The sequence below is a fragment of the Lissotriton helveticus genome, chromosome 10, assembly GCF_964261635.1.
Source record: "Lissotriton helveticus chromosome 10, aLisHel1.1, whole genome shotgun sequence".
NCBI classification, from domain to species: domain Eukaryota; kingdom Metazoa; phylum Chordata; class Amphibia; order Caudata; family Salamandridae; genus Lissotriton; species Lissotriton helveticus.
The window spans coordinates 604,875,091-604,898,855 of NC_136071.1; the positions used below are offsets into that span (position 1 = coordinate 604,875,091).

A 23,765-nucleotide genomic window follows, 5' to 3' on the forward strand; every position below is an offset into this window, starting at 1 on the left:
CAACATTAAGGTAACAGGAGAAGTATGGTCATTGATTGAAGGAAGAAGGCCTTCGCTCCTCCAACTGGAGAGAGTTCACAGGTGTGTGTATGGCTGTGCCAGCTTCAATTCACCAGTTGGAAGTTACCAATGTAGTTGTGAAAACAGATAGGTCCCAGATCTTATCTAAATCGACAAGGTGGCAGGAAGTGCAAGGCACTAATGCAAGTGACATCTTAGATATGTGTATGGGCGGAGGAACACCTAGCTTTGCGGCAGTGTACACCCTTGTGAGACTGAACTTCTGAGCAGACAGCCTGAGTTGGAATCTTCTGTCTTCTGTGAATTATCACCTGTCTGTTTCAGATTTCCGTCGCATTTTTGCGTTCTTCGGTACCCTTTTGAAGAACCTGTTCGTGTCCCCACAGAAGACAATGCTTCTGGTATTCTGTACAGAGACCGGATGTTCCAGAGTATGGGCAGTGGACACCATATTAGTCTGTAAGCCAGAGGGTCTGCTGTACGCTTTTCCTCCGATTCCCCTTGCTGCGATGGTGCTTCAGAAGAGGGTATCAGTTGTTCTGGTGGCCCCATTCTAGCCCTGGTGCCTCTGGTTTACTCTTCTTCTATGATTGCCCTAGGGGAAATATCTCCACTTACATCTGGAACAGTTTCCTCTATAGTTTCTGCTCCCGACACAACTTCAGCTCAGACATCTCAGGCTTGGATCTTGAAATGGCACGTTTGCAGCAACAGGGTTGTTCTGAACAGATAGCGAGGGATATTCAGGCCTACAGAAAACCGCTAATGCTATTAGCATCCTATAAGAAGCTTTGGAACTCTTTACACCCACGGTGTGTTGCAAAAGGGTTGGATCCAATGTCTATTGATTAATGTGAAATCCTTGATTTGTTTTTAAGGAAAGGGTTTGAGAAAGGCCTATCACCCTCTACTTTGTCTTCACAATGGTCTACAATCAAGGCTATAAGATTAAATCAAACCTGGAGAGTGATCTTTCCTATGGTAGTCACACTCTTCAAGAGCTATAAATTACAGAGACCTGCTTTTCTCTCTCTCGGGCTCCCACATGGGATCTCTCTGGAGTCAAGGGGTTTACAACAGGACCCCGCTCAAACCCTAGAGGATTCTGAATAGGGATGGTTATCAGTTAAGACTGCCTTCCTGATTGCCATAACGTCAGCAAGATGCTTGGGTTAAATTGGATCATTGGTCATTTGTTAGCCATACTTACATTTTGTTCCTGAATAAGTAGTTCTTAAAATAGATCCCAAGTTTGTCCCAAAAGTGAATTCTCTTTTTCATTTGTCACAGGAGATTGTACTACCATTTTAACCGCCAGAGGTTGATTTGGAGATTCCCTCTTCCCTTGTTGTCATGCAGTCAATTTCCATCTACCCACAACTTACTAAGAGTTTTCCGCTGTTAAATTCTCTGTTTGCCCCAGTATTGGCACTTTCACAGATTCCCATGCTTTTGTATCATTCCCCGTCGTCGGAATGGGAGTCTCGGTAACAAAATAAAATAGCAGTAGGTACAAAAGAAAAAGAAAAAGGCCTAGGCCTCATTCCCTTTTGTATCATGTCCGCCTCTTTTTGTAAAAGAGACCAAACTTAGGCATCAGCCAATCAGAAGAGCCTCACCCCTTAGAACCCTCCTGAAGGAAACTCAGAGCCTCAGATTTGTTACCGCACGCTGTGCTTAGGTAGTCTCCTTTGAGCTCTGCTCAATCTCTACTCTTTCAGTAGTTTTTTCTTCAGGATTTCTCTCAAGTTGTTGGCTGTTCCTTTCAGGATGTCAGATAAAGAAAAGAAGAAGGCTCTTTTCAAGCCATGTTCCACCTGTGGCAAGAAAAGCCTATTTGTTGAGGATAAGCATAAGGATTTCATCTACTGCCTCTATCCTGATCATAAAGCTGCGGACTGCAAGATCTGCTGCACTTTTTCAACCAAGACCCTCCGGGATCATGAGGGTAGGCTTCTTACATGGCTCCAGAAATTGAAGTCCAGGAAGGCCTCCGTCTCCAGTGATGAGGACTCTTCTTCAGCGTCATCAGCTGGAAGGTCAGTCAAAAGGGGTAGGGGTTCCCCTTCTTCTTCTGTGGAGCATCCTTCTAAGGCCTCAAAAAAGACCCCCAGAGAGTCTGAGAGCCAAGGTCCAGTCGAATCTCCTCACCATGGTGAAAAGGAGAGGGTAGGATCATCTACGCCTTCTTTTGGTATGAAGACTCTTCCAGCCTTCAAGAAACCCTCTTCTCAGTCTTCTGGAACGTCTGACAGACGTTCCAAGTCGTCGACGATGAAGGCGTATTCGACGGAGGCTGCGTCGGCGAAGACATTGAAGCCTAAACTTAAAAAGGTACCGCCGACCGGCTCGTCCACGGAGCAATCGACGTCGACGGGATCGTCGACGAAGACGGTGTCGACGACGGCAGTTGTAGCGGTGTCGAAGAAGATTCCGATGATGACGTCGACGAGGGTGTCGATGACGACAGCGACGTCGACGAGGATGTCGGCGACGACGAAGTGTTCGTTGGCGGTGGTGACGACGACAGTGTCGTTGTCGACGACGACAACATTGACGACGACGGCGGCAGGAGCGTCGACGGTCTCGTCGTCGACGGCATCGACGATGCCCATCTCGTCGTTGAGTGTTCTTTCGTCGACGACGACCGTTCTGTCGACGAGGCCGACGGCGGCAGTATTAATAGCACCATTGTCAACGGGATCGTCGACGATTTTGTCATCGGAGGATTTTGTCATCGGAGAAAAGAATTACAATTTCAATGACCAGAATTACACCGAACATGACATCTCCTAGGAGAGTTACCACCTTGCCTCCAGCTCTACTTTTAGAGGACGGTGAGGATGAATCAGAGGATGATGATCAGGACTCTTATGGCTATGCCAACAGCCCATCCCAGCTTCTGGTTAAGTGCAAGAGACAGATTCGGACGGAGAGTACAACCAGGAATGTGGTTATCATCATCATTCTGTCCAACCACAACAATACTCAAGACAAGACATGGTGTCCTTACCATCATCTCTCTTACAGGACCTTCACAGTATGCTACAGGACTATAAGTCTAGGTGTTCACAATCTGCTGCTGCTCCAATTGCTCAAGCCATGCCAGTCCCTGCGACTCCAACATTGGCTGCACCAGAATTGCCGGCCCAAGAGATCTCTAGGCCACAGACACCGGTTCCACATGAGTCTTCGATTCCAGTGAACACCAATGATGATTCCTCGGATGAGGATCAACATTTTGATGACAGGACTGATCAAGATACCGAATGGGATGAATATGTCATCCCGGACCCACATCTCCATGTCCGGATCCGGTGGACTCCCCGCCAGCTGATATAGGGGGATTTCATAAGCTAATGGAAAGGGCAGCTGGGAGATTCAAACTGTCTATGCCCTCTGTTGCCACAGAATGTTTCTTGTACGATTTTAAAGAGCCTTATAAGAAGACGATAAGATCTGTCCCTATTGTCCAGCATCTTTGGGATGAGGGTCTTAAGGCAATGAAAAATCCAGGGACGGTGGTCCCTGTGCTACCGCGCCTCGACAAGAAATATAAAGCGCCTGAAGATGGTCCGGCATCTCTGACGGGACATCCGAGACTGGACTCCGTTATTTCTCAAGCGGCGCAGAGAAAGTCACGCAACCCCTCAGGTCCATTGACAACTCCTCCAGATAAAGAGGGCAGGAGGTTAGTAAATGCCGGGAAAAGATTCTCTTGCATGGTGAGTCTATTAGTACGGGCAGCTAATGCCTTGGCGATATTGGGGAGATATGATCGCCAACTATGGTGTGATGTTTCGCCGTACTTGGAGCAACTTCCTCCAGAGGCAAAAACAGAGGCTAAAAAAGTTTTGCAAGAAGGTGAGGCTACGTCGATGGAAATCATTGACTGTGCAAAGGACATTGCCACAACGGCATTCCGCTCTTTGGCTGGTGCTGCGGTCCTTCGTCGCCAGGGGTGGCTTAAGGCGACTTGGTTTAGACCTGAAATCCAGAATAAAATCCTGGATCTTCATTTTGATGGAGAAGCATTATTCGGGAAATTGATAGATGACACTCTCCAGGATATGAAGAAAGATACTGAAACCGCTTGATCTCTGGGTACGCTTCAGTGCCGTAAGGCTCCTTTTAGAGGTTCCAGAGGCAAAAGCACCAACCACAGAGGCTCTTATCAACAGCAAAGGTACTCATCCTATGGCTCAAGTTCACAACAATACCGCCAACCTTATCAACAAAGGCAGGACCAGTCCTCAAATTTCTCGAGACCTAATAACAGAGGGAAGCAGGCTCGCCAAGGGCGTGATACATCCAAGAGACAATAGCGGCCTCCTGGCTCTTCCTACTGTGCCCACCTCCGAAAGATCATCGGTAGGAGGCAGGGTGTCACAATACCTTCACAACTGGTCCAGGATAACATCAGACCGTTGGGTGCTAAACATCATTTGCCATACTTTGGAATTCACACAAATCCCTCCATCCAAGCCCCCTTCTGCCATTCCATCAAAACATCTGCGTCTCCTGCGGCTCGAGGTTCATCAAATGCTCCTGAAGGGTGCTATAGAGCTGGTCCCCTCTGCTCAAAGAGGAGAAGGATTCTATTCCAGGTTCTTCCTGGTAAGGAAGACGCTAGAGTAATGGCGCCCCATTTTAGATCCCAGGGAGCTCAACACCTATCTCATCTCCCTGTCTTTCCGGATGGTCTCTCTTCAAGACATTCTACGTCTAATCAACCCGGGGGATTTCATGGCCACGCTCAATCTCGAAGATGCGTACGTTCATTTTCCAATTCACCCAGCACACAGAAGGTTTCCACGAATTACAGTAGCCAAGAGCCACTTTCAATTCAGGGTTTTACCCTTTGGTCTTTGCTCAGCCCCGAGAATATTCACGAAGGTGCTGGCACCAGTAGCAGCGTTTCTACGGAAAAATCACTTTCAGGTTTTTCCTTACCCGGACGATTGGTTACTGAAGGCTCCGTCCAGGGAGGCAGCGAGGGATGCGGTCGAGGCATGTACCAATCTGTTTCAGAATTTGTGTCTCACCTTAAACAAAGAGAAGTCTTCTCTGGTCCCGTCCAGGACAGCACGCTTCCTGGGAGCCATCTTGAACTCGGATCTCAAGAAAGCTTTCCCAACCTTGGAGAGACAAGTAAAACTGCAGACCATGGCGCTAGACCTACATAAAATAGGGTGTCTTTCTGTACGCTGCTACAAATCTCTTCTGGGGGTGATTTAATCATGCATTCCTCTAGTTCCACACTGCAGATTGAGGATGCGTCCTCTTCAGGAGCAGCTGGACATCCAGTGGAAACAAGTCCATGGGTCGATCGACGACAAAGTGACCATCCCTTCGGCAATGAAAGAAGCGGCCTTGTGGTGGACAAAGCAGGAAAACTTGTCCCAAGGTCTATCCTTCATAAGCGATCCGTCTCCTCAGGTGGTGACGACAGATGCTTCGTTGGATGGTTGGGGAGTAGTGCTGCAGGACCTGCATGTCAGTGGACATTGGTCTCCTCAGACCCGTCAGCTCCACATCAATCTCTTGGAGCTCAGAGCAATCAAATTGGCTCTTCAAGCTTTTCTCCCTCGCCTAAGAGGTTCAAATGTTCTCCTCCGAACGGACAACACCGCGGCCATGCATTACGTCAACAAAGAAGGAGGAACCAGATCTCTCCCATTGTCTCAGGAAGCTCAAGAAATCTGGGAATGGGTGATCCTGTACGAGATATCTCTGCAGGCAGAACACCTGTCAGGGGTTTTGAACGAGAGTGCAGACAGACTAAGCAGATTATCCTCGATCAGTCACGAGTGGGAACTGAACCAACGGATTCTGGACAAGGTCTTTCAACAGTGGGGCAAACCCACAATAGCTCTATTTGCCACACCGACCAACAAGAAATGCCGGTCTTATGCAAGCAGGCTTCACCACCGAGGGTCATTGGGGAATGCTCTTTCGATAGCCTGGTCAAGGACATTTGTCTACGCCTTTCCCCCCATTCCACTGATCCCGAGACTCATCAGGAAGATCAAAGTGGAACCTTGCAGAATGATTTTGATAGCCCCTGCTTGGCCGAGACAGTTCTGGTTCACGGAACTCCATCTGTTGTCGCTGGCTCCTCCTTTTCCCTTGAGAACCATTCCAGACCTTCTCACAATGTCCGAAGGACAAATTTGGCATCCGGATCCGGAGTCTTTGCACCTAACAGCATGCCTCCTGAGCAGCGAGAATTTATGAATCTTCCTATCTCTAATGAAATAAAAGAAGTTCTCTCCCAGGCAAGAGCCCCTTCCACGAACAAGACTTACCGTCTCAAATGGAAGAGATTTTGTATTTGGTGCAGGAAGGAAGGAGTTGACCCCTTTTCTTCAAAACCTCATCAACTTCTGCCTTATCTTTTGTCCTTGGCTAAGACGGAGCTGGCCCATTCGTCCATTAAAGTCCATTTGGCAGCAATTTCTAGATACAGACGTTCTGAGACTGGACCTTCTCTTTGGTCTTCTAGGATAGTGAAACAATTTCTCAAAGGGTTGTTCCATGTCTACCCTCCGGTGAGGCCTCCGCCTCCTACTTGGCAATTGAATTTGGTCCTCACTCAACTCATGAAGGGCACATTTGAACCAATACATCCAGCAGACATGAAATTCCTTTCTTGGAAATTGGCTCTCCTCCTTGCTCTCACATCTGCAAGACGCATTGGAGAGTTGCAGGCTCTTACGATCCAAGAGCCGTTTCTCCAGTTCAAAAGAAATACGGTAATCTTGGGAACAAACCCGAAATTTATACCCAAGGTGCCCTCGGATTTCCACTTAAATGAGCCGCTTATTCTTAAAGCTTTCTTTCTTCACCCTACTACACCAGCGGAAAGATAATTGAATTCTCTGGATATACAACGGTGCTTAAAATTTTATCTGGATCGCACCAAGGGATTCCGTAAATCCTCCCAATTGTTCGCTGCTTTTGGTGGTCCTTGCAAAGGTCTCCCTATATCAAAGCAAGGTATTGCGAGGTGGGTTACAAGTGCCATTCTACATTGCCATACTGCAGCGGGTACGCCACTGACCAGCAAAGTTAGGGGGCATTCCACAAGATCGGTGGCCTCTTCAACAGCTCTCTCCGCGGGAGTACACATCAAAGAAATTTGCAGGGCTGCGACTTGGAGCAGCGTGCACACCTGTACGAAGCATTACTGCTTGGACTCCTTGCAACAGGAAGACACAGCTGTGGGCCAGGCAGTCCTGGGGAACCTCTTCCACTGATTGGTGAGCTTTGCATTCCATCACACCTTCCCTTTTCTGCACATTTTGTTTACATCATGTACTGATGGCTATTGCAATGTATGTTTATGCCACAAAATGTGTTTTTTATTGCTGACTGATTGCTACTCTGATACAAAAGCATGGGAATCTATGAAAATTCCAATACTGGGGTAAGAAAACAAGTTACTAACCTGTAACTTTGGTTCCCCGGTATTGGTAACTTTCATAGATTCCCATGCACCCACCCACCTCCCGAGGAAAGCTCAGCCTCCAGCAGATATGGTGACTGTTACACAACGGCTACGAAAATCTGAGGCTCTGAGGTTCCTTCAGGAGGGTTCTAAGGTGTGAGAAGTTGGCCTGGTATATGATGCTCACTAATCTAGTGAACACCTTGCACCAGTCCAAACAACCCTTATGGTGATGGTTGTAAGTCAACCTTATAGACCAGCTATCCTAGTGGTAGTGTGGACAGATCAGTCTTAGACTAAAAGACTCTTGAGGGCGTGTAAACCCATTTGTTTTTCCATATGTAACCTCTTGAATATCAAATGAAAGGACACCACACAGGATATATATAAAATATATATGTATTTATTTACTAACACACTCCTCTGAACTCTTTATGAGATCAGAGGCCAAAGCACATAACAAGTTACTTAATCAGGATATGTTAAGTTGCACAATTCACAGTTAGGCCCTAGGGGCGAAGTAAACCATATATTAAGAAATTGGTATAAGTACCACGTCACGAGAAAAGGAAAGGCCAAGGGCCTAGGGAATCGCTGGGGCTACACTATCTGAACCTTAGTTTAAAAGTAGGAGGCCCACAGGCGGCGCGTGCAGTGTCTTTACACACACACGGGAGTCAATGTAAAGTCAATGGGAACTTAAAAGTTTGATAAAGAAGGATTTAGGACACTTCCGGTTTAGCTAGGACTAAAACCTAAAAACAACTAAAAACCTAGACATTTGGATAGTCAATACCCCTGGGAGCACCGAAGTTCTCACGTTACCTCACCCACAGGAAGCGGGTGCATAGGTGTGAAGATGTGTCGGGTTTCACCGTTGAAGCCTATGGAGCCTTTGAAGAAAGATGCTGCAGGCGACCAGAAGGAAGATGTACGGGTGGATCCAAGGGTGAATCGAGGATGAAGAGGACCTGAAAGCAGAGGGGACAGAGTCTGGGTCACTAGCCAATGACCGGGTGGAAACAGGATGGAACCAGACGACGTCGTGGAGCAATCAGGTGCTGTCTTGAATCTTGTCTCTTCAGCCACACGGACCAGGAGGCGTCGAGGACAACCAGGTGCTGGAGGCGAGCTGTCCCACAAAGGTTCTCGAAGATGGAGGGGTCGACTGCCGGATTGGAGTCAACAAGCCTTGGCAAAGGCAACCAACGCAGGATTCAAAGAAGGCTTCTGGTGCAGACCAGCAAGGTCTGAGGTGCCTCACCTTTGCAGGGAGGCGAGGGCCAGTCTGGAGCAACCAGACCAGCGAGTCGGTTCAAAAGGATTGTTGTCACAGAGGCTACTAGCCAACGGGCTAGCAACCGGACAACGCGTCGAGCAGAACACAAGCAGAAGGGCCCCACGCAGAACTCGTGGAGTGTGGAGGGCTGATCTTCGGTGCAGGTGGAGCTCGGATTCTGGGCTTCTCAATCCCCATTGCATAGCTTCGAGGATACCTCAGGAGCTGCACAGTTAGCAAGTTGCAGGCTTTTCAACATGTCCGGTCCCACGTGTCTCGCCTCCTCCACGGATCTCAGCTATGCTGCAGTCGTGAAGAGAGGGTCAGAGAGGTCTGGAAGTCTGGGTCTTGTCAGGCCCTGTGCTCGGGTCCCGGCGGGAGTGTCAACAAAGCAAGCCGTTAATTTGCTGGATGGTGCCTGGTTGCCCAGGGTGGTCACTCCTTGGCCACAATGGAGATTCTTCAGTCTTCAGCTTCAGAAGAACGTCGAAGGTCCAGAGTTTCGTCTCAAGTTCCGATTCCAGGATTAATCTAAAGTCTCAGGACTCAGCTCCTACCTTTATACAACTAAAAGGGGCTGGATTACTTTCTAGGTCCCTCCTATGGGTGGGATCAGGAAGGGGGGGTGGTTACACCCCCTTTCCTTTGTCCAGTTTCGCGCCAGAGCTGGGGCTGGAGTGCCCTAGCAACCGGTTTGAACTGGGGTATGCATGGAGCACCTAGGGTGCTCCAGGCAGTGTCTCATTCTATTCAGCCCTCCCTGTCCCAATACACAAAGTCTGAACCTATTGTCCAAGCCTTCCTGACTGGAAGGACTCCCAGCAGCAGGAGGTCAGACTTGTGTCTGTGGCAGCAGCATCCATTTTGTGATGCTGGGCTCTGGTTAACTTTAACCGGGTACAGTAGTTTCAACATGTCTTCTCCCTCTAGAAGGGTGGAATGCTACCCCCATCGCCAAAATTGGCGAGGGGTAGTATTCCAAAGCGTATGACACCTTACACAACATGTTTGGATAAAGCCAAACCAAAGTTAGCATTAACCGCAAGGATTATAATGCACTTAAGAGTATGGTATGGCAATATCATAGAACAGCTATAAGGACATGGTTCCGAAAGCTGCAGACAGGCTCAGCTCATGCTAGAGCACCATCTCACACATAACCAAGCACTCTGCCTCCAGGATTGTTAAGACCTGCCATAGGAGTGACTTATAGGTTACTATGTGTCTATATATAAGGTAGGTATAGGGATACTATACCTAAGCAAGGGGTGATTACACAACCTTGCCCCAGCTGAGTGATCAGCCAGTTGTATCAATTTAGGTGGCCAGCCAGGGGTGGCATAATATATGCTGCAGTCCCTTGTAGGCCTTGGGTGCACCTATGCCCTGGGTACCTATGGTACACTATACAGGGACTCACAAAGGTGACCCAATATCCAATTTAGTATGTACCTACAGTACATGGAGTCCATTTTACAGAGAGAGCTGATAGCCTGGGGTCCTGAATAGCAGGATCCCAGGCCAACTAAGTCGAAAACCAGCTAAACACTAGGCAAAAAGTTGGGGGTAACCCTAGTCAGGTATCCACCTTCCTACATAAGGGGTGAGGCTCTTCTGATTGACTGATGCCTAAGTTTGGTCTCTTTTACAAAAAGAGGCGGATATGATAAAAAAAGGGAATGAGGCCTAGGACTTTTTTTTCTCTCTTTTGTACCTACTGCTATTTTACTTTGTTACAGAGACTCCCATTCCGACGACGGGGAATGATACAAAAGCATGTGAATCTATGAAAGTTACCAATAGTGGGGAACCAAAGTTACAGGTAAGTAACTTGTTTTCTTATTTATCATGACACTGCAAATAAAAGCAAAAAATATCTTCTCGGACTATTGGTTGGTGGATCCATCAAGCTGTAGCCCAGTTCTTTCAAGCTAGGCGAATCTCCTCCACCAGCAATTCAAGGGAGACCAACAAGAAATGTTGCCACCTCTTGAGCGGATCTAGAGTGGGCTGTTTTGAAATCAGCAATGATTTAATTTCTAATTAAATAAAGTTGTTTTTGAATGCATCAGAATCAGTGCAAGTTATTACAGCTTATTAAATCCTCATATAATAAGAACTGGGACGAGAAAGATGAGATGGGATGAGAGGGTAATGACACACTTACTTACCGGTAATCAGTATCACAATTCAAAGTCCTACTCGTTCCAGTCTGATTGCCTCCCCACCTTTGGTTTGAGTGTGGGATTCACACGAGGGGAAGTAGGGGTGTGGTGCCTTCTTCAACTCCACATAGTGGAAAGAGAAGAAGGACTTTGTTATTAGATCGTAGATCTAGAAGCATTGTAAAAACTCTGTCTGAGGACGCCTCATATAGTAAGGACTGGGACAACGAGGACTTTGACATGGGGTGTGAATCCCACATACAATGGCTGAACTTGAAAGTAAATTCTTCTACATTTTACATGCACTTTTCTGTTTGTTAATATTGGCATTAAATTAATGTTGGGCGTTTCACTTGCAATATGTGCACCTCTTCAGGGGTATTTGGGTGTTTTTAGAGCCAGGGGTTTGTATTGTGGTAAGATTTTCAAGGGTTTGAAAAACATTGTTGATCCTATACTTCACCGGAAAAGACATATCTTAGTAAAAGTTTTAGAAAATGTTTTGTAAAATTACAAAAGCTTTTTTTAAAACATCTAGTTTGTGAAAAAGCAACACACGTTTTCTCAAGTATGCCTAACTTTTTAAAAGGGCCTAAAAGACAACCTTGATTTTTTTATATATTGTTTGTGGAAAGTTATCACCTTTTTTGCATCTATAAAAGTAATGTAAGAGGTTTTTTTAAAGTAGATCGCTGTTGAGTAAGAGCTGTGAAAGTGAATTCACAAACAATTCGAAGTGTATGACAGCAGTGAAAGCTACTTGTGTTTAGCAATGAATCCGATTTTATCTTAAACCCTGGGGGTACGGTATTTGTTTGTTATTCTCAGATCAGTATCCCTTGATTTGAAGAAGATTTGTTTATTTTTTGCTTGAGTGCAGAAAGAAAATCATGGAGTGCTATGGATTAGGAGTTTCACTCGCCATGCATAAACCCAGTGGCTGTTATACAGCACTTACTATCCAACTGGATTGCTTGGCACTGGTTTTAATATAATCCCGCGTAAGAAAACAGTAATTTCCTGAGTGCGACCAATGAGAATGAGAACTCTTTGTTAAGAGAAGGTAAGTTATAGGGTCCTGTCATGTTTAGGTGCACTGGCTCAGTGCTAAGGCAAGCTCCTGTTTTCTGGTGACTGAGGCATCTGAAGTTCACACATATAACTTGCAATTTCATTGAGTTAATTAAAGAGGTGTTCAGCTCCACGGATCTCAGTGGATATGGGAGCTGCTCAAACTGCAGGTGATTCATCCAGTCAAAGGCACTGACTGATTTAACATGCAGGTTGACTTTGTCCTTGGTTCCTCCATAGCGTTAGTCTTAGTTGGATAAGATGCCTAGGAGTAAGACATAATAACTTTTCACACATTGTATGTGTTTCATCATTCCTGTAAGACCATAGACATTAGAAATGAACTCAACCATTTTTGGAATTTGCTTGAAATGTTTCTGTAAAGCTTGCTGGTTTTCAGTGTTCTTAAATGCCAACTAACCACCATGTTCCTTTTTCAACAGATCCCCTGGTGCAGAGACATTCAGAGGTTCTCCAGATGAGGTATAAAACCAGCATGGAACTGGGTCCCATATTGGAAAAAAATTCCCTGGAAAGACTGACCAATCTCCTGCTGGTAGAAGGATTGACAGACATCCAACAACGGGAACATGATATAACACAGCTCGAAGCCAGTCGAGGCACAAGAAATGTCACCAGGAAGGTGTCTTTGGAAAAACTCTTCCAGCCATTGTCAAAATACAGCTTTCCACCTAGGATCTCAGTCACTGTTGGGGTGGCTGGGGTGGGCAAAACTACATTAGTGAAAATGTTTGTTTACATGTGGACCAAGGGGGATCTGTGTAAAGACTTCCCCTTTGTGCTTCCAGTAACTTTTCGGGAATTGAACAGCTACGATAAGTTATCTGCTGAAAGACTAATTAGGACAGCATTCCCCCACATAACAGAGCCTAGCTACCTCTCCAGTGGGGCAGTCAGGACTCTCCTAATCCTGGATGGCCTGGATGAGTTTAAATCCACTCTTGATTTTTCAAATGCTGTTGTTTGCACAGACCCCAAAAAGGAACTACAATTGGACAGCCTAGTCACCAATATCATTCGTGGGAACCTGTTTCCAGAGGCCGCCATATGGATCACTTCTAGACCGATTGCTGCCAGCCAGATACCAGGAGGACTTGTTGACCGCATGACTGAAATCCGAGGTCTCCGTGATATGGAAATCAAGGAATTTTTGGATACGATGTTCTTTGAGAACAGAGACTTATCTAACCAGGTTTTAAGTTACATTAGGGCCAACAGATCGCTACATGTTTTGTGCTCGGTGCCAGCGGTATGCTTGATTGCGGGCTCCTCTATTGGATACATTATCTCAAACACTATTCAGCCATCTGCGGAATTGGGAGATGCTCCCAAGACGTTGTCGGAAATTTACTCCTACTATTTCAGGATGGCTCTATGCAGCAGTGACTGGACAGAGAAGGACCGGGAAACGCATAGAATTGACCAAGCTCTTAATAACAGTCGGAAGTTGATCCCCAACCTTGGAAAGTTGGCATTTTATGGCCTGATCAAGAAAAAGTATGTGTTTTACGAACAGGACATGAAAAGCAACAGCATCGACCTTCTGTCACTACAGGGTAGTCTGTGTAGCCGAATATTACTGAAAGAAGATACACATTTTTCCTCTGTGTATTTTTTTAGTCACTTATCACTTCAGGAGTTCCTAGCTGCAACATACTATTATATGGCTGCCAAGAGATCGATCTTCGACCTCTTTACGGAGAGTGGGATGTCATGGCCAAAGTTGGGCTTCTTAAATCACTTTAAGAATGCCATGCAGAGGTCACTGCAGTCGGACGAGGGGCATTTGGACATATTTGTGCGCTTTCTGTCTGGCCTTCTCTCCCCTCAGGTGAGCAGGGTCTTCTCCGGTTTGCTTCTGCCTAAGGACGAGAGCAGCCTTTGCAGGAGTCAAGTTATTGGGTTTCTTCAAAGCTGCCTCAATACCAACTACAATATCAGCTCCAGGACCATAAATGTGATGCACTGCCTGCATGAACTGCAGCACACAGAGCTGGCCAGGAGTGTTGAGGATGCCCTGAGGAGCGAGCGCTTGGCAGGCAAGCTGACGCCAGTGAACTGCTCTGTACTTGCCTATCTGCTTCACGTGTCCGATGCATGCTTTGAGGAGACCAACCTCTCCTACTGCCTCACCTACAACCTGCTTAAAAGCCTTCTCTCGCCTCTTCTGTACTGCAGCAACCTCCGGTAGGTGGTCCACTGTAGCATCAAAAGTGAGAACTAACATAGGCAAAACCAACATGTATGACCTTGACAAGCTAGTGCGGTGGTTAATTGTTATTTTGTTATTGCAAGCATGTGCCACAAAAATACAAAGGAAAGAGAGAAATGATGGTGTAGGATAAACACGGCCTATTTATGCTTTCAATTAAATTTTTTGATTGATCATTCACAAATGTGGCTGTTTTTATTAGTGATCTTTTTAACCCCTTCCATGCTGCCGTCGGCCATTGGCCGACGGCAACGCTACCTCGCTGGTGCTGCTGTCGGCCAATGGCCGACGCGGCCCCGCCCGTTTTGCGGAAGTGCCACACTTCCGCAAAATCGGCGGCGCAGCCCAGGTGTTAAACAGCAAATCTTTCCGTTGCGCCGTGCATTTTATTATTAATAAGTGTGAACTGTGAAGGAGACAAGAGTAAATCACCACTTAACCAAGCACTCAATGTGCAGGCAGCTACTATGTTACATTGTCACTTAAGCACTTTATAACATAAAAGTTAAAAGGAAGTGCATGCAAAATAAATAGGTGGTATTTAAAGTTAATATACAGGTACATTAAATTAAAACAGTACACTTTGAATTAGCTTTGCCACTGAAAAGAAATAAACTCATTTTACGAACAATGTGCATACGCGTTGTGCACTCACTCAAAATGAAAGGTACTGATGCGTAAAATGCGCGGACTCATACTCTTGTGATTTAATGCTGTGGTGGACAAAGCAAAACGTGAATGACAATTTAATAGACTGAGGCCCGTATGATTGTTTTTAAAAAAAACAATAGATTGGTGAGACAGCTAAAGCTGTTTCAAAAGCCAGACCTAAAAAGTCATGTTATGCAAGGCCCAGCACATCTCTCTGCATCCCACAGTCAGCTAGGGACGACATTCCTGCAGTAAACATTCTTCTGAATTAATCTTTCTACTAATATGTACCATTTGCATGTTACCCTGCACCTCCACAAAGACACTAGTTGCCGAATAGGGCTGACCCTGGAGAATATTCTGCACTAGATGAAAATGCCCAGGTCCCCCATATCTCAGCTTTCCTTTTCAGTCACACTCCCAGGCATCACATACTTGAGCAAACCAGTGCTGTTTTCACCAATTGTAAATCACATGTATCTCTTTGATTCTTAAAAGAAAACGTAATATTTGGGCATAGAAGTCATTCAAAGTGAAAACAATAAACATAATTTTCGCTTGATTAGTTTATCCAAAATGTGCACTTTTCACGGTCACTGTATAAATACAATATGCTGATAATTATGATTTTTTTAGGAGTGATGGATGGCACACACAACTATTACCTCGCTAATAAAATGCACAGAGCGCATTTTATTTACCCAGTGACACGCCAAAGGCGACCTTTGAGACTCCTCATTCGCAGTAGCAGCTTTTACACGAGTTGTTCGACCATACAAACACTGCGCAAAAACAAAACATGTTGATATCAATTTGATTCTTTGGATGAAATAATTCTCTGCCTTTTATCTTCTTGCCAATAGGTCATAAACAAACAGAAGCTGTTGATTGGAGAAAGGGTAAAAAATTATCACCAGCGTTTTTCCTTATGTTGTCAATGCGATGTATATTTTTAAATGTCACCTTCACTCGTCACACCACGCCCGTATTCACTTTTTTTTTGTGAGCATGTGAACTATATTTCAAAAGTTTTGACCTAATATTTATAAATAAATGATTTATTATATCAATGCCCACCTGTGTCCCTTCGTACAATTATAGATTGTTTACTGTTGCTCCTTCTGGCATTTATTCTATAATATAACACATGCCATTGACTAAGTGATTTACACTTTCTCCAATCAACAGCTTCTGTTTGTTTCGGACCTTTTGGCCTTATATGAACCATTGTTACCTCATAATACTATTGACTACCCCAGGCTCAAATATTAGGGCACCCTTGTTTCTTAATACATTTTTAACTTCTTGCCAGCATCAGGTAAATAGCTTAGCGTGGCAGGTTATTGGGGATGGCCCTGGTTCAATCAGGTATAGCTCTTTCCAATCCTACTCCATTACTAGCAATCATTGTAAATGTGTTGATTGTGCTTTTATGAATTCTTGGAATTGGAATAAAGATTTATGAACTGAACTAGCAATCAACGTGATCTTGGAGACACTTTTTCGGTTACCCCATTAGAGATATTATCCCGATGTGTCATTGTATCCATATCATTGTGCACTGCAGAGTCTGTAGCGTCCAATGGCAACATTTATTTACTCCTTTTATCAGGTTGTATCCTGCCCGATATTATAATGTCATTGGTTTGTGACAGTACTAATAAGGTTACATCTTTTCTTCTTTTGAACTGCGAAAGTGAAACTTTCATTTGACAAATTGTGACATTCGCCGTCATTGGCAACTCTCTTAGTTAGGGACTAGTGGTTGGGGACTTTGTGACGTTTAAGAGACCGTAATAAAATTCACTTTTACATTGACTTTTCAGGCAATTTTCTCAAATAAAGGTATTTTGTAAATGCCTATGTAAGCTAAACATTCTAGCCACATGACGCACGTTGTTAAATAGAATAGATGTGCGTATGGGTGGTTTATTGTAAACTGGTCCAGATATCATATACATAAAAGACTTGAATATTTATATCCTATAAACATCAGACATGTATAAAGTAGACACATTTTTAGGTCGAGCCTGTCCCATTCCGCAGGAATGGATAGGATCGAATTCATGTCGGCAAAATCCTCTTCAAACTAAGGGGTTTCAGCCCGGCGTTTTCTTGCAGTTCACGTGAACATGCACGAGCATTCACGGCCAGGGCTTCTCCTCCCCTAGCAGCACTCCTCCCACACCAGCACCTCCCCCCTCACCAGCACCTCCCCCCTCCCACACCAGCACCTCCCCTCTCTCTCCCCGCAAACACAGCACATCAAAGGGCTTCTCCTCCCCTAATTATTCATGGCCGGCCACAGGCCGGCCGTACTTTCAGTTTTCCCCGGCCGCTCTGCATTTATCAGGTACGTGTTGTTGTTTTTTTTCACTTTGTCTCCGTGCGTGCGTTCCCCCACCACTCGTGTTGTTCTCCCTTGCACTTTATCCACTGAGTCACTGTAAATATTGATCACTTGCGCCGTGTTGTTGACTCATTAGACAGCATTTACCTATGAATAAATTGCAGTAAAATTTTTAAATTCCTTCTCTTTCTGAGAAAATCTAATCGGGTGATATAATCCCTTCTTTGTTAGTATTAATGAATGTAATTTTTTTCATGTTTGATTGCGCCACCGTTTTATTCTGCTCTTCATATTATTAATTTCACCCAAATACTCTTGCATTGAAACCGGGAGTTGCCTAATCGCACAAAACTATGGGTATCATACTTTGCTAACTAACTCGCGCGATCACATACCCAAGTCAACGCAGTCAGCCTACTAAGGGTGACGGGAGACAAACCAAAGTTGGAACATCGGCACTGTGCTACTGGTGTTGTGCAATGCCGCCTGTGCACTAAATTCAGCATGTGTGCAAATAAATCCTTTTCTTCTCAAGGTCCTAAATCCTTCCTCTTATGTCAAACTGAGCAATCAGAACAAGCGTGCACCAAGGTTCCTACCCCCACTCGGCTCGGCTGGAACAGTCACTGCTGTAGATTTATAATCGTGACTTGCCCCGTAAAACTATGTTCAAACAAGCAAATCCCTATTTTGAGGTAATGCGTTCTTTGTACCCCGCTGGTCAAATTCATTATTATCGGGAAAGTAACAAGCAGAATCATAATGGAAGAAAAGTGAACATAAATTAATTGACAATAAGAAGGTGAAGTGGCATGTATGTAAACAGGAAGCCACACGGGTCCTACTCGCTAGCACTAAATATTACTGTGTCTTGAACAACCGACCCCAAGGAGACGACAGAACAAAAAAAAGCATTGGCATAGCCAATAGGTCTCGCTTGTGGGACCTTATAAGTATTTAGTTTTGCAGCACAATATCCTTCTTGCACCAAGGATATTGTGCTGCAAAACTAAATACTTATAAGGTCCCACAAGCGAGACCTATTGGCTATGCCAATGCTTGTTTTCAATGGCGACCTATTAAAAAACGAATTTTCAAAACAAGCAAGATCTTGATTTTTTGAAAATAACTACAATTGCACAAATATGAAAAAACTCTAGCATGAGCACCATTTTATGAAACTTGACACACATCACAGAGATCCTCAATCCTGGTTACTTTTTTAATGTTTGTATTTGATTTTTTTCACCAAAAATAGACTATCATGCGCTAATACAATTTGCAGTAAATTCAGCAAGTTATGTAAGGTGCTGTTTCAACATAATAAAAAAAATCAGCCTGTAGCAAAAAGCTGCTTAGTTCGATAAGCAAGTCCCACTCCCACAAGAACACATTGTGTGTTTCGTCATTCCATTTGTCTGTGACGGATTATAGCTCACAAAAGTATCCACCAGTTTACGAACTTGTCAAAGGTGTGTGCCTCCTTCTAGAGCCATTATAAAAAGCACTGGGAGCGCTGACATACGAATATGAATGCGTTTTACATCCAGATTGTTTCAAATAGAGGGCTAACAAACTGCATGCAGGCAGAAAGAATGGCCCAAATTGACTAGTATTTTGCGTGGGGGTTGCGTCCCTTTTTGACGGAGCTCCGACACCAAAATGTATTTCAGAATTTACTATGTCAAGCAAAGCCCGATGTTCGTGACTGCGTAGCTTAGTAAAAAAAAAAAGAAATACAAAAAAGCAGCAGGCACCTTAACCATTCAGTTAGCCCATCACCCAAGAAGACAAGTTCCTACTCAACATGCGCAGGTCTATGTATTGGAGTGCATGGTGGGTACTGAGGAACGGGTTGGGGCCCCGGAAGATGAGCTTTTGCAAATAACTTTGACAGCCTGTGTCCAGATCTCAAGTCTGTTATTTAGGACAAAGTAAATGGAAATCCATTCCGATTGCAACATTATGCACATTCCAGTGCTGCATAGTAAGTGACATATCAGTCAAAAGGAAGAGTTTGTGGAAAATGTGAGGGGGTGTGCGGTGTGGCCGGCTGCGCACTCTGCAGTGACTGTACTGGCCGATTGATCTATGCCACTGCTCGAACCTGCTTCCCCAGCTTTACAGTCGAGCTCTGGGCGTTATGCCACATCCTCTTCTTGTAACACCCCGGGACACAGAAGGCTACTCACCTAGGGATAACTGTTGTCCAGCTTTCAGACTTGACGAACCCCGGGGTCAAATGTTGTGAACTGAGAAAGACCAACACGCTCATTTGGTGGCATTTCCAACAGCATGTTTTTGCTACAGGCGCCACATATGAACGTTGAGTGCCAGGCACGTGGAATGGCATGATACAAATATCTGCCTCTCTAGAAATGGTGCAGCTCATAGCTTTTGTTACAAGGGACTTCACGTTGGTCATGGAGTTCGCAACTAGGAGCTGGGTCTAATAAGGAGGCACTATGCAAATGTCGAAGAGTCGCATAGGGCGTGAGTGAGCACATGGCATGGGCACAAGAAGGCACTGTGCCAAGCAGCCGAATGCAGGGAGCAGGCGGGTCTGGGAGCTGGAGGCGGAGCAGAAGATAGAGCGGCCGGGAGCTTGAACCAGGGCTGAGCCCGTTTTCTGCAAAAACACACACACGAATACATATGGACTCAGACACAAACATACCCGCACACACCGACTCAGAGGCAGACATATACAAAACACACACAGACGCATCCTGACTCAGACACACACACACCCTCCGATACCAGCGCAGCACACCTCTCTCGCTATAGCAGGGGTCTGGGGTACCTTTCTTACTTGGCAGACCCTCGTGCTCACCGGTGCGCGCCCTCGGCCACACGCCATGTCCGTGCAGCTACTGTTCCCAATTCATGCTCTGCTTGCAGCCGAGGAGCGCTGTTGGATTTTTACGGCCTGGACACACGTCCGGATCACCAGCGTTATCCCTGCTTTCTTAATCACTAATAAGGTTAAAGTCAAACGGCAAACTATCCTCGTTAAAGGCATAGGAGTGCAACGAATGCGGGACATTTGCCGCAGGGAATGTTAGCCCCTGATAATCAGACAGCACTTGGCCGGGGGGGGCTATGTGCACAAGATGAAATTGCACGGACGGGAGTGCAGGTGGGAGGGACGGAGAAGGACGGACTGCGGGATCAGCAGCATGGAGCCCTGCTTTTTTTTCTGGAAGCCTGCGAGGCTCCATCCCCCTCTATAGCGTTGGCGCAATTGGGGGAGCTCAGACTTCCTCTGGCCGGTATGCGGGGTCTCTCCTCGGTGCATGGGAGCCCCGCCTGACTTCCGGTCTTGCGACTACGTTTCAGGAGGTGGGCGTGCTACTGACTGCGCACTATTTTAAACAAGCATTTGCAATGCAATACGACTCGTATTTACGCGAGACGTATTGCATTCCAAATGGGAGAATCCGCATTGAAATAGGCACAAACAGGAGTGGTGGGGGTTAGGGGGTGGCGAAAAAACTGCGAACTGTGGGAGGGGGCGGGGGGGACCACAGGGCAGCAAAGAGTGATCCAGTAAAGGGGCTGATAGCCTCGGAAGGAGCTAAATGACGACATAAGCGTCATGGGGCGGGACTAAGAAGACAAACACCAATTATAATGCAGTATTTATCCTTAAAGCCAATGAAAAAGATGGGCGGCAAGTGGGTGGAGCTTCCCCCACTATAGTGTATACAGCATCTTTTGTCGAGACAGCGCATGCGCTGCCTAGGCGAAACCTAAAAAATTGTATCTTGTTAGACGTTATTTTGAAGCACTTCCTCTGTTGTCACAAAAGGGGGCACCCCTAACCTGCCAAACTTAAGGGCTGCATTAGGTTTCGCCTCTGTGATTAATAATAAGCTGTTTTTTGTTATAAGTTGTAGTTTACTGAGTAGTTGTACAGTATAAGTTACAGAAAGTCTGTTAAAGTGTTATAACTTATTTATGTACAAAATAGCAATATATTGTTCTGTTACTAGGGGTATATTGCAGGTAAGTAAGCAAAATTTAGAAAAATGAAATGAGAAGGAAATAATAGAATCAATTGTTGTAACAGCTGTACTACACCTGTAGCACCATTCAAATCATGCCCCTAGTGCCTGCACGATAACTGCATCTGTGACTGCCTGTTTAGTAGTCAATCATAGCAATATTTGGTGTTTAGAGGTGTTCTTACATCTTTTGGGCCCGGTGCTACTGCACCTGTTGCAACATTCAAATCATGCCCCTACTGCCTGCAAGATAACTGCATTTGTGACTTCCTGTTTAGTAATAAAATATAGCAATATGTGGTGTTAAGAGGTGTTAACACAACGTTTGGCCTCGGTGCCACTGCATCTGCTGCACCATTCAAACCATGAACCTATTGCCTGTTAGGTAACTGCAGTTGTGACTGCCTGTTTTGTAGTAAAATATTGCAATATTTGGTGTTTAGAGGGATTCCTAAAGCTTTGGGCTCTGGTGTCGCTGCATCATTGAAATCATGACCTTAGCGCTTGTTAAAACTGCATTTGTGACTGCCTGTTTAGTTGTAGAATAAAGCAATATTTGGTGTTTAGTGGAGTTATGACTACTTTTGGCCCTGGTGCCACTGCACCTGCTGCACCATTCAAATAAGGACCCTCTTGCCTGCTAGATAACTGCACTTGTGACTGCCTGTTGACTAGTCGAATATAGCACTATTTGGTGTTTACTGGAGTTATGAAAACTTTTGGCCCCGGGGCACCTGCTTCTGGTGCACCATTTAAATCAAGCCCCTTTCAACTGCTAGGTAATTGCAATCATGACTGCTTTTATAATAGTAAAATATAGCAATATTACATGTTTAGAGGAGTACTGACAACTTTTGGGCCCAGTGCCATTGCACCTGTTGCACCATTCAAATCTTGACCATGTTGTCTGCAAAGTAACTGCACTTGTGACTGCCTGTTTAGTTTTATATTTTAGCTAGAATATGGATTTAGTGGGGTCCCTAGAGCTTTTGGCCCTGGTGCCACTGCACTTGCAGCACCATTCAAATCAAGTTCCTTTTAACTGCAAGGTAACTGCAATTGTGACTGCCTGTTTAGTCGTCAAATATGGCATTATTATGTGTTTAGAGGATGTCTGATAAATGTTGGGCCCGGTGCTACTGCACCTGCTGCACCATTCAAAATATGACCCTGTTGTCTGCAAGGTAACTGCACTTGTGGTTGCCTGTTTAGTAGTAAAATATAGCATAGCTCTTGTATATAAACTTTATTTTTAACATGCAATGTTTATTAAACATTTAGAATTTGATCATAAGGACCAAATTAGTTTAAATTGAAAAAATGAATCTGATGATGCCTGCAAAGAAAGGTTCTGAGGCATGAATAGGAAATGCCATAAACGTTTTAAGGGTAAAGCTTCTACTTTACAATTACAAAACTAAGTAATAAAAAGCATCATTCCAGTTAGAAGCTGTCTGCCTTTTCCGTGGGAAGAGATCTTATCGTAACAGTGAATGGGGCTTAAACAGTGTGAACAGCTTTCAATCAATCAGTCAATCAATGTACTTGTAAAGCGCGCTACTAACCCGTGAGGGTCTCAAGGCGCTGAGGGGAAGGGGGGGGGGGGCAGGTCTTGAGGAGTCTTCTGAAGGCGAGTAGGTTTTGGGTCTGCCGTGGGTGGGTAGGGAGGGTGTTCCAGGTCTTGGCGGCAAGGTAGGAGAAGGATCTGCCGCCGGAGGACATTCGTTGGATGCGGGGGACGGCGGCGAGGGCGATGCTGGCGGGGCGGAGCTGACGGGTGAGGGTGTGGAAGCTGAGTCTGCTGTTCAGGTAGGCTGGTCCGGCGTTGTGGAGTGCTTTGTGTTTGGGGTGAGGAGCTTGAAGGTGCTCGTCTTGTCGACGTAGAGTAGAAGTATCATAAACGCGTGCAGCTAGGGTAAGTTAACAAAAGAAAGTTTCACACAAAAGCGAATGAACACAGTAATTCAGCTTGGGAACTGATCAGAGCCCCCTTCTTAGATATATTAAATACAAGAGATTTCAACAGGCGAAACCTAAAAAGTAGGAAACAGCCACCGGAATACTCCCTGACCTTGACGCCAAGTCCTAGAGAGGATGGTCCACGCACACAGTGTTATATCTTATAACGTTACGACATCAACAAGGAGGACGTACTGCAGCCCTCACATTCTACATGGCATGGAAAACAGCATTGTGATGTGAAGTAGTATGGCATGTCCATTCGATGGAGAATCTCATGAGAGGTTGCAGTGAGCGGCACAACAGCAGAACAAAGCTGCACTTAAATTCTATCAGAGAGTAGGAGACGGGAAGGAGATAATTCTTCACCTCTATAGCTTTGGGCAGAATGTTTTACTCTAGGGGACGATCAATGCTGGTTGGGAGTCATGCTTCTTCCATAGGACTTTTATTGTGTATTCAACCTCTGCAACCCTTTGGAATTGCCCAAAAGCTCTGGACTGCAAAGTGGTGGCCTTCAAACTTAGGCATAGCTCCTGCACCCAAGGCGATGGTAAAAAATGTAGGCATCAGGTTGAG

At 45.3% G+C, this 23,765-nt stretch overlaps 1 protein-coding gene across 6 annotated transcripts in view; it reads left to right on the forward strand.

Moving 5' to 3' along the window:
* NLRC3 (NLR family CARD domain containing 3) overlaps positions 1 to 23,765 on the forward strand; it is a 1,163,446-nt gene that overhangs the window by 322,769 nt on the left and 816,912 nt on the right. For all 6 annotated transcript variants that reach the window (XM_078663141.1, XM_078663145.1, XM_078663144.1 and 3 more), the window contains exon 4: positions 12,430 to 14,194. In XM_078663141.1, the coding sequence (XP_078519267.1) occupies positions 12,430 to 14,194 (1,765 nt within the window). The remainder of the gene's footprint in view (positions 1 to 12,429; positions 14,195 to 23,765) is intronic.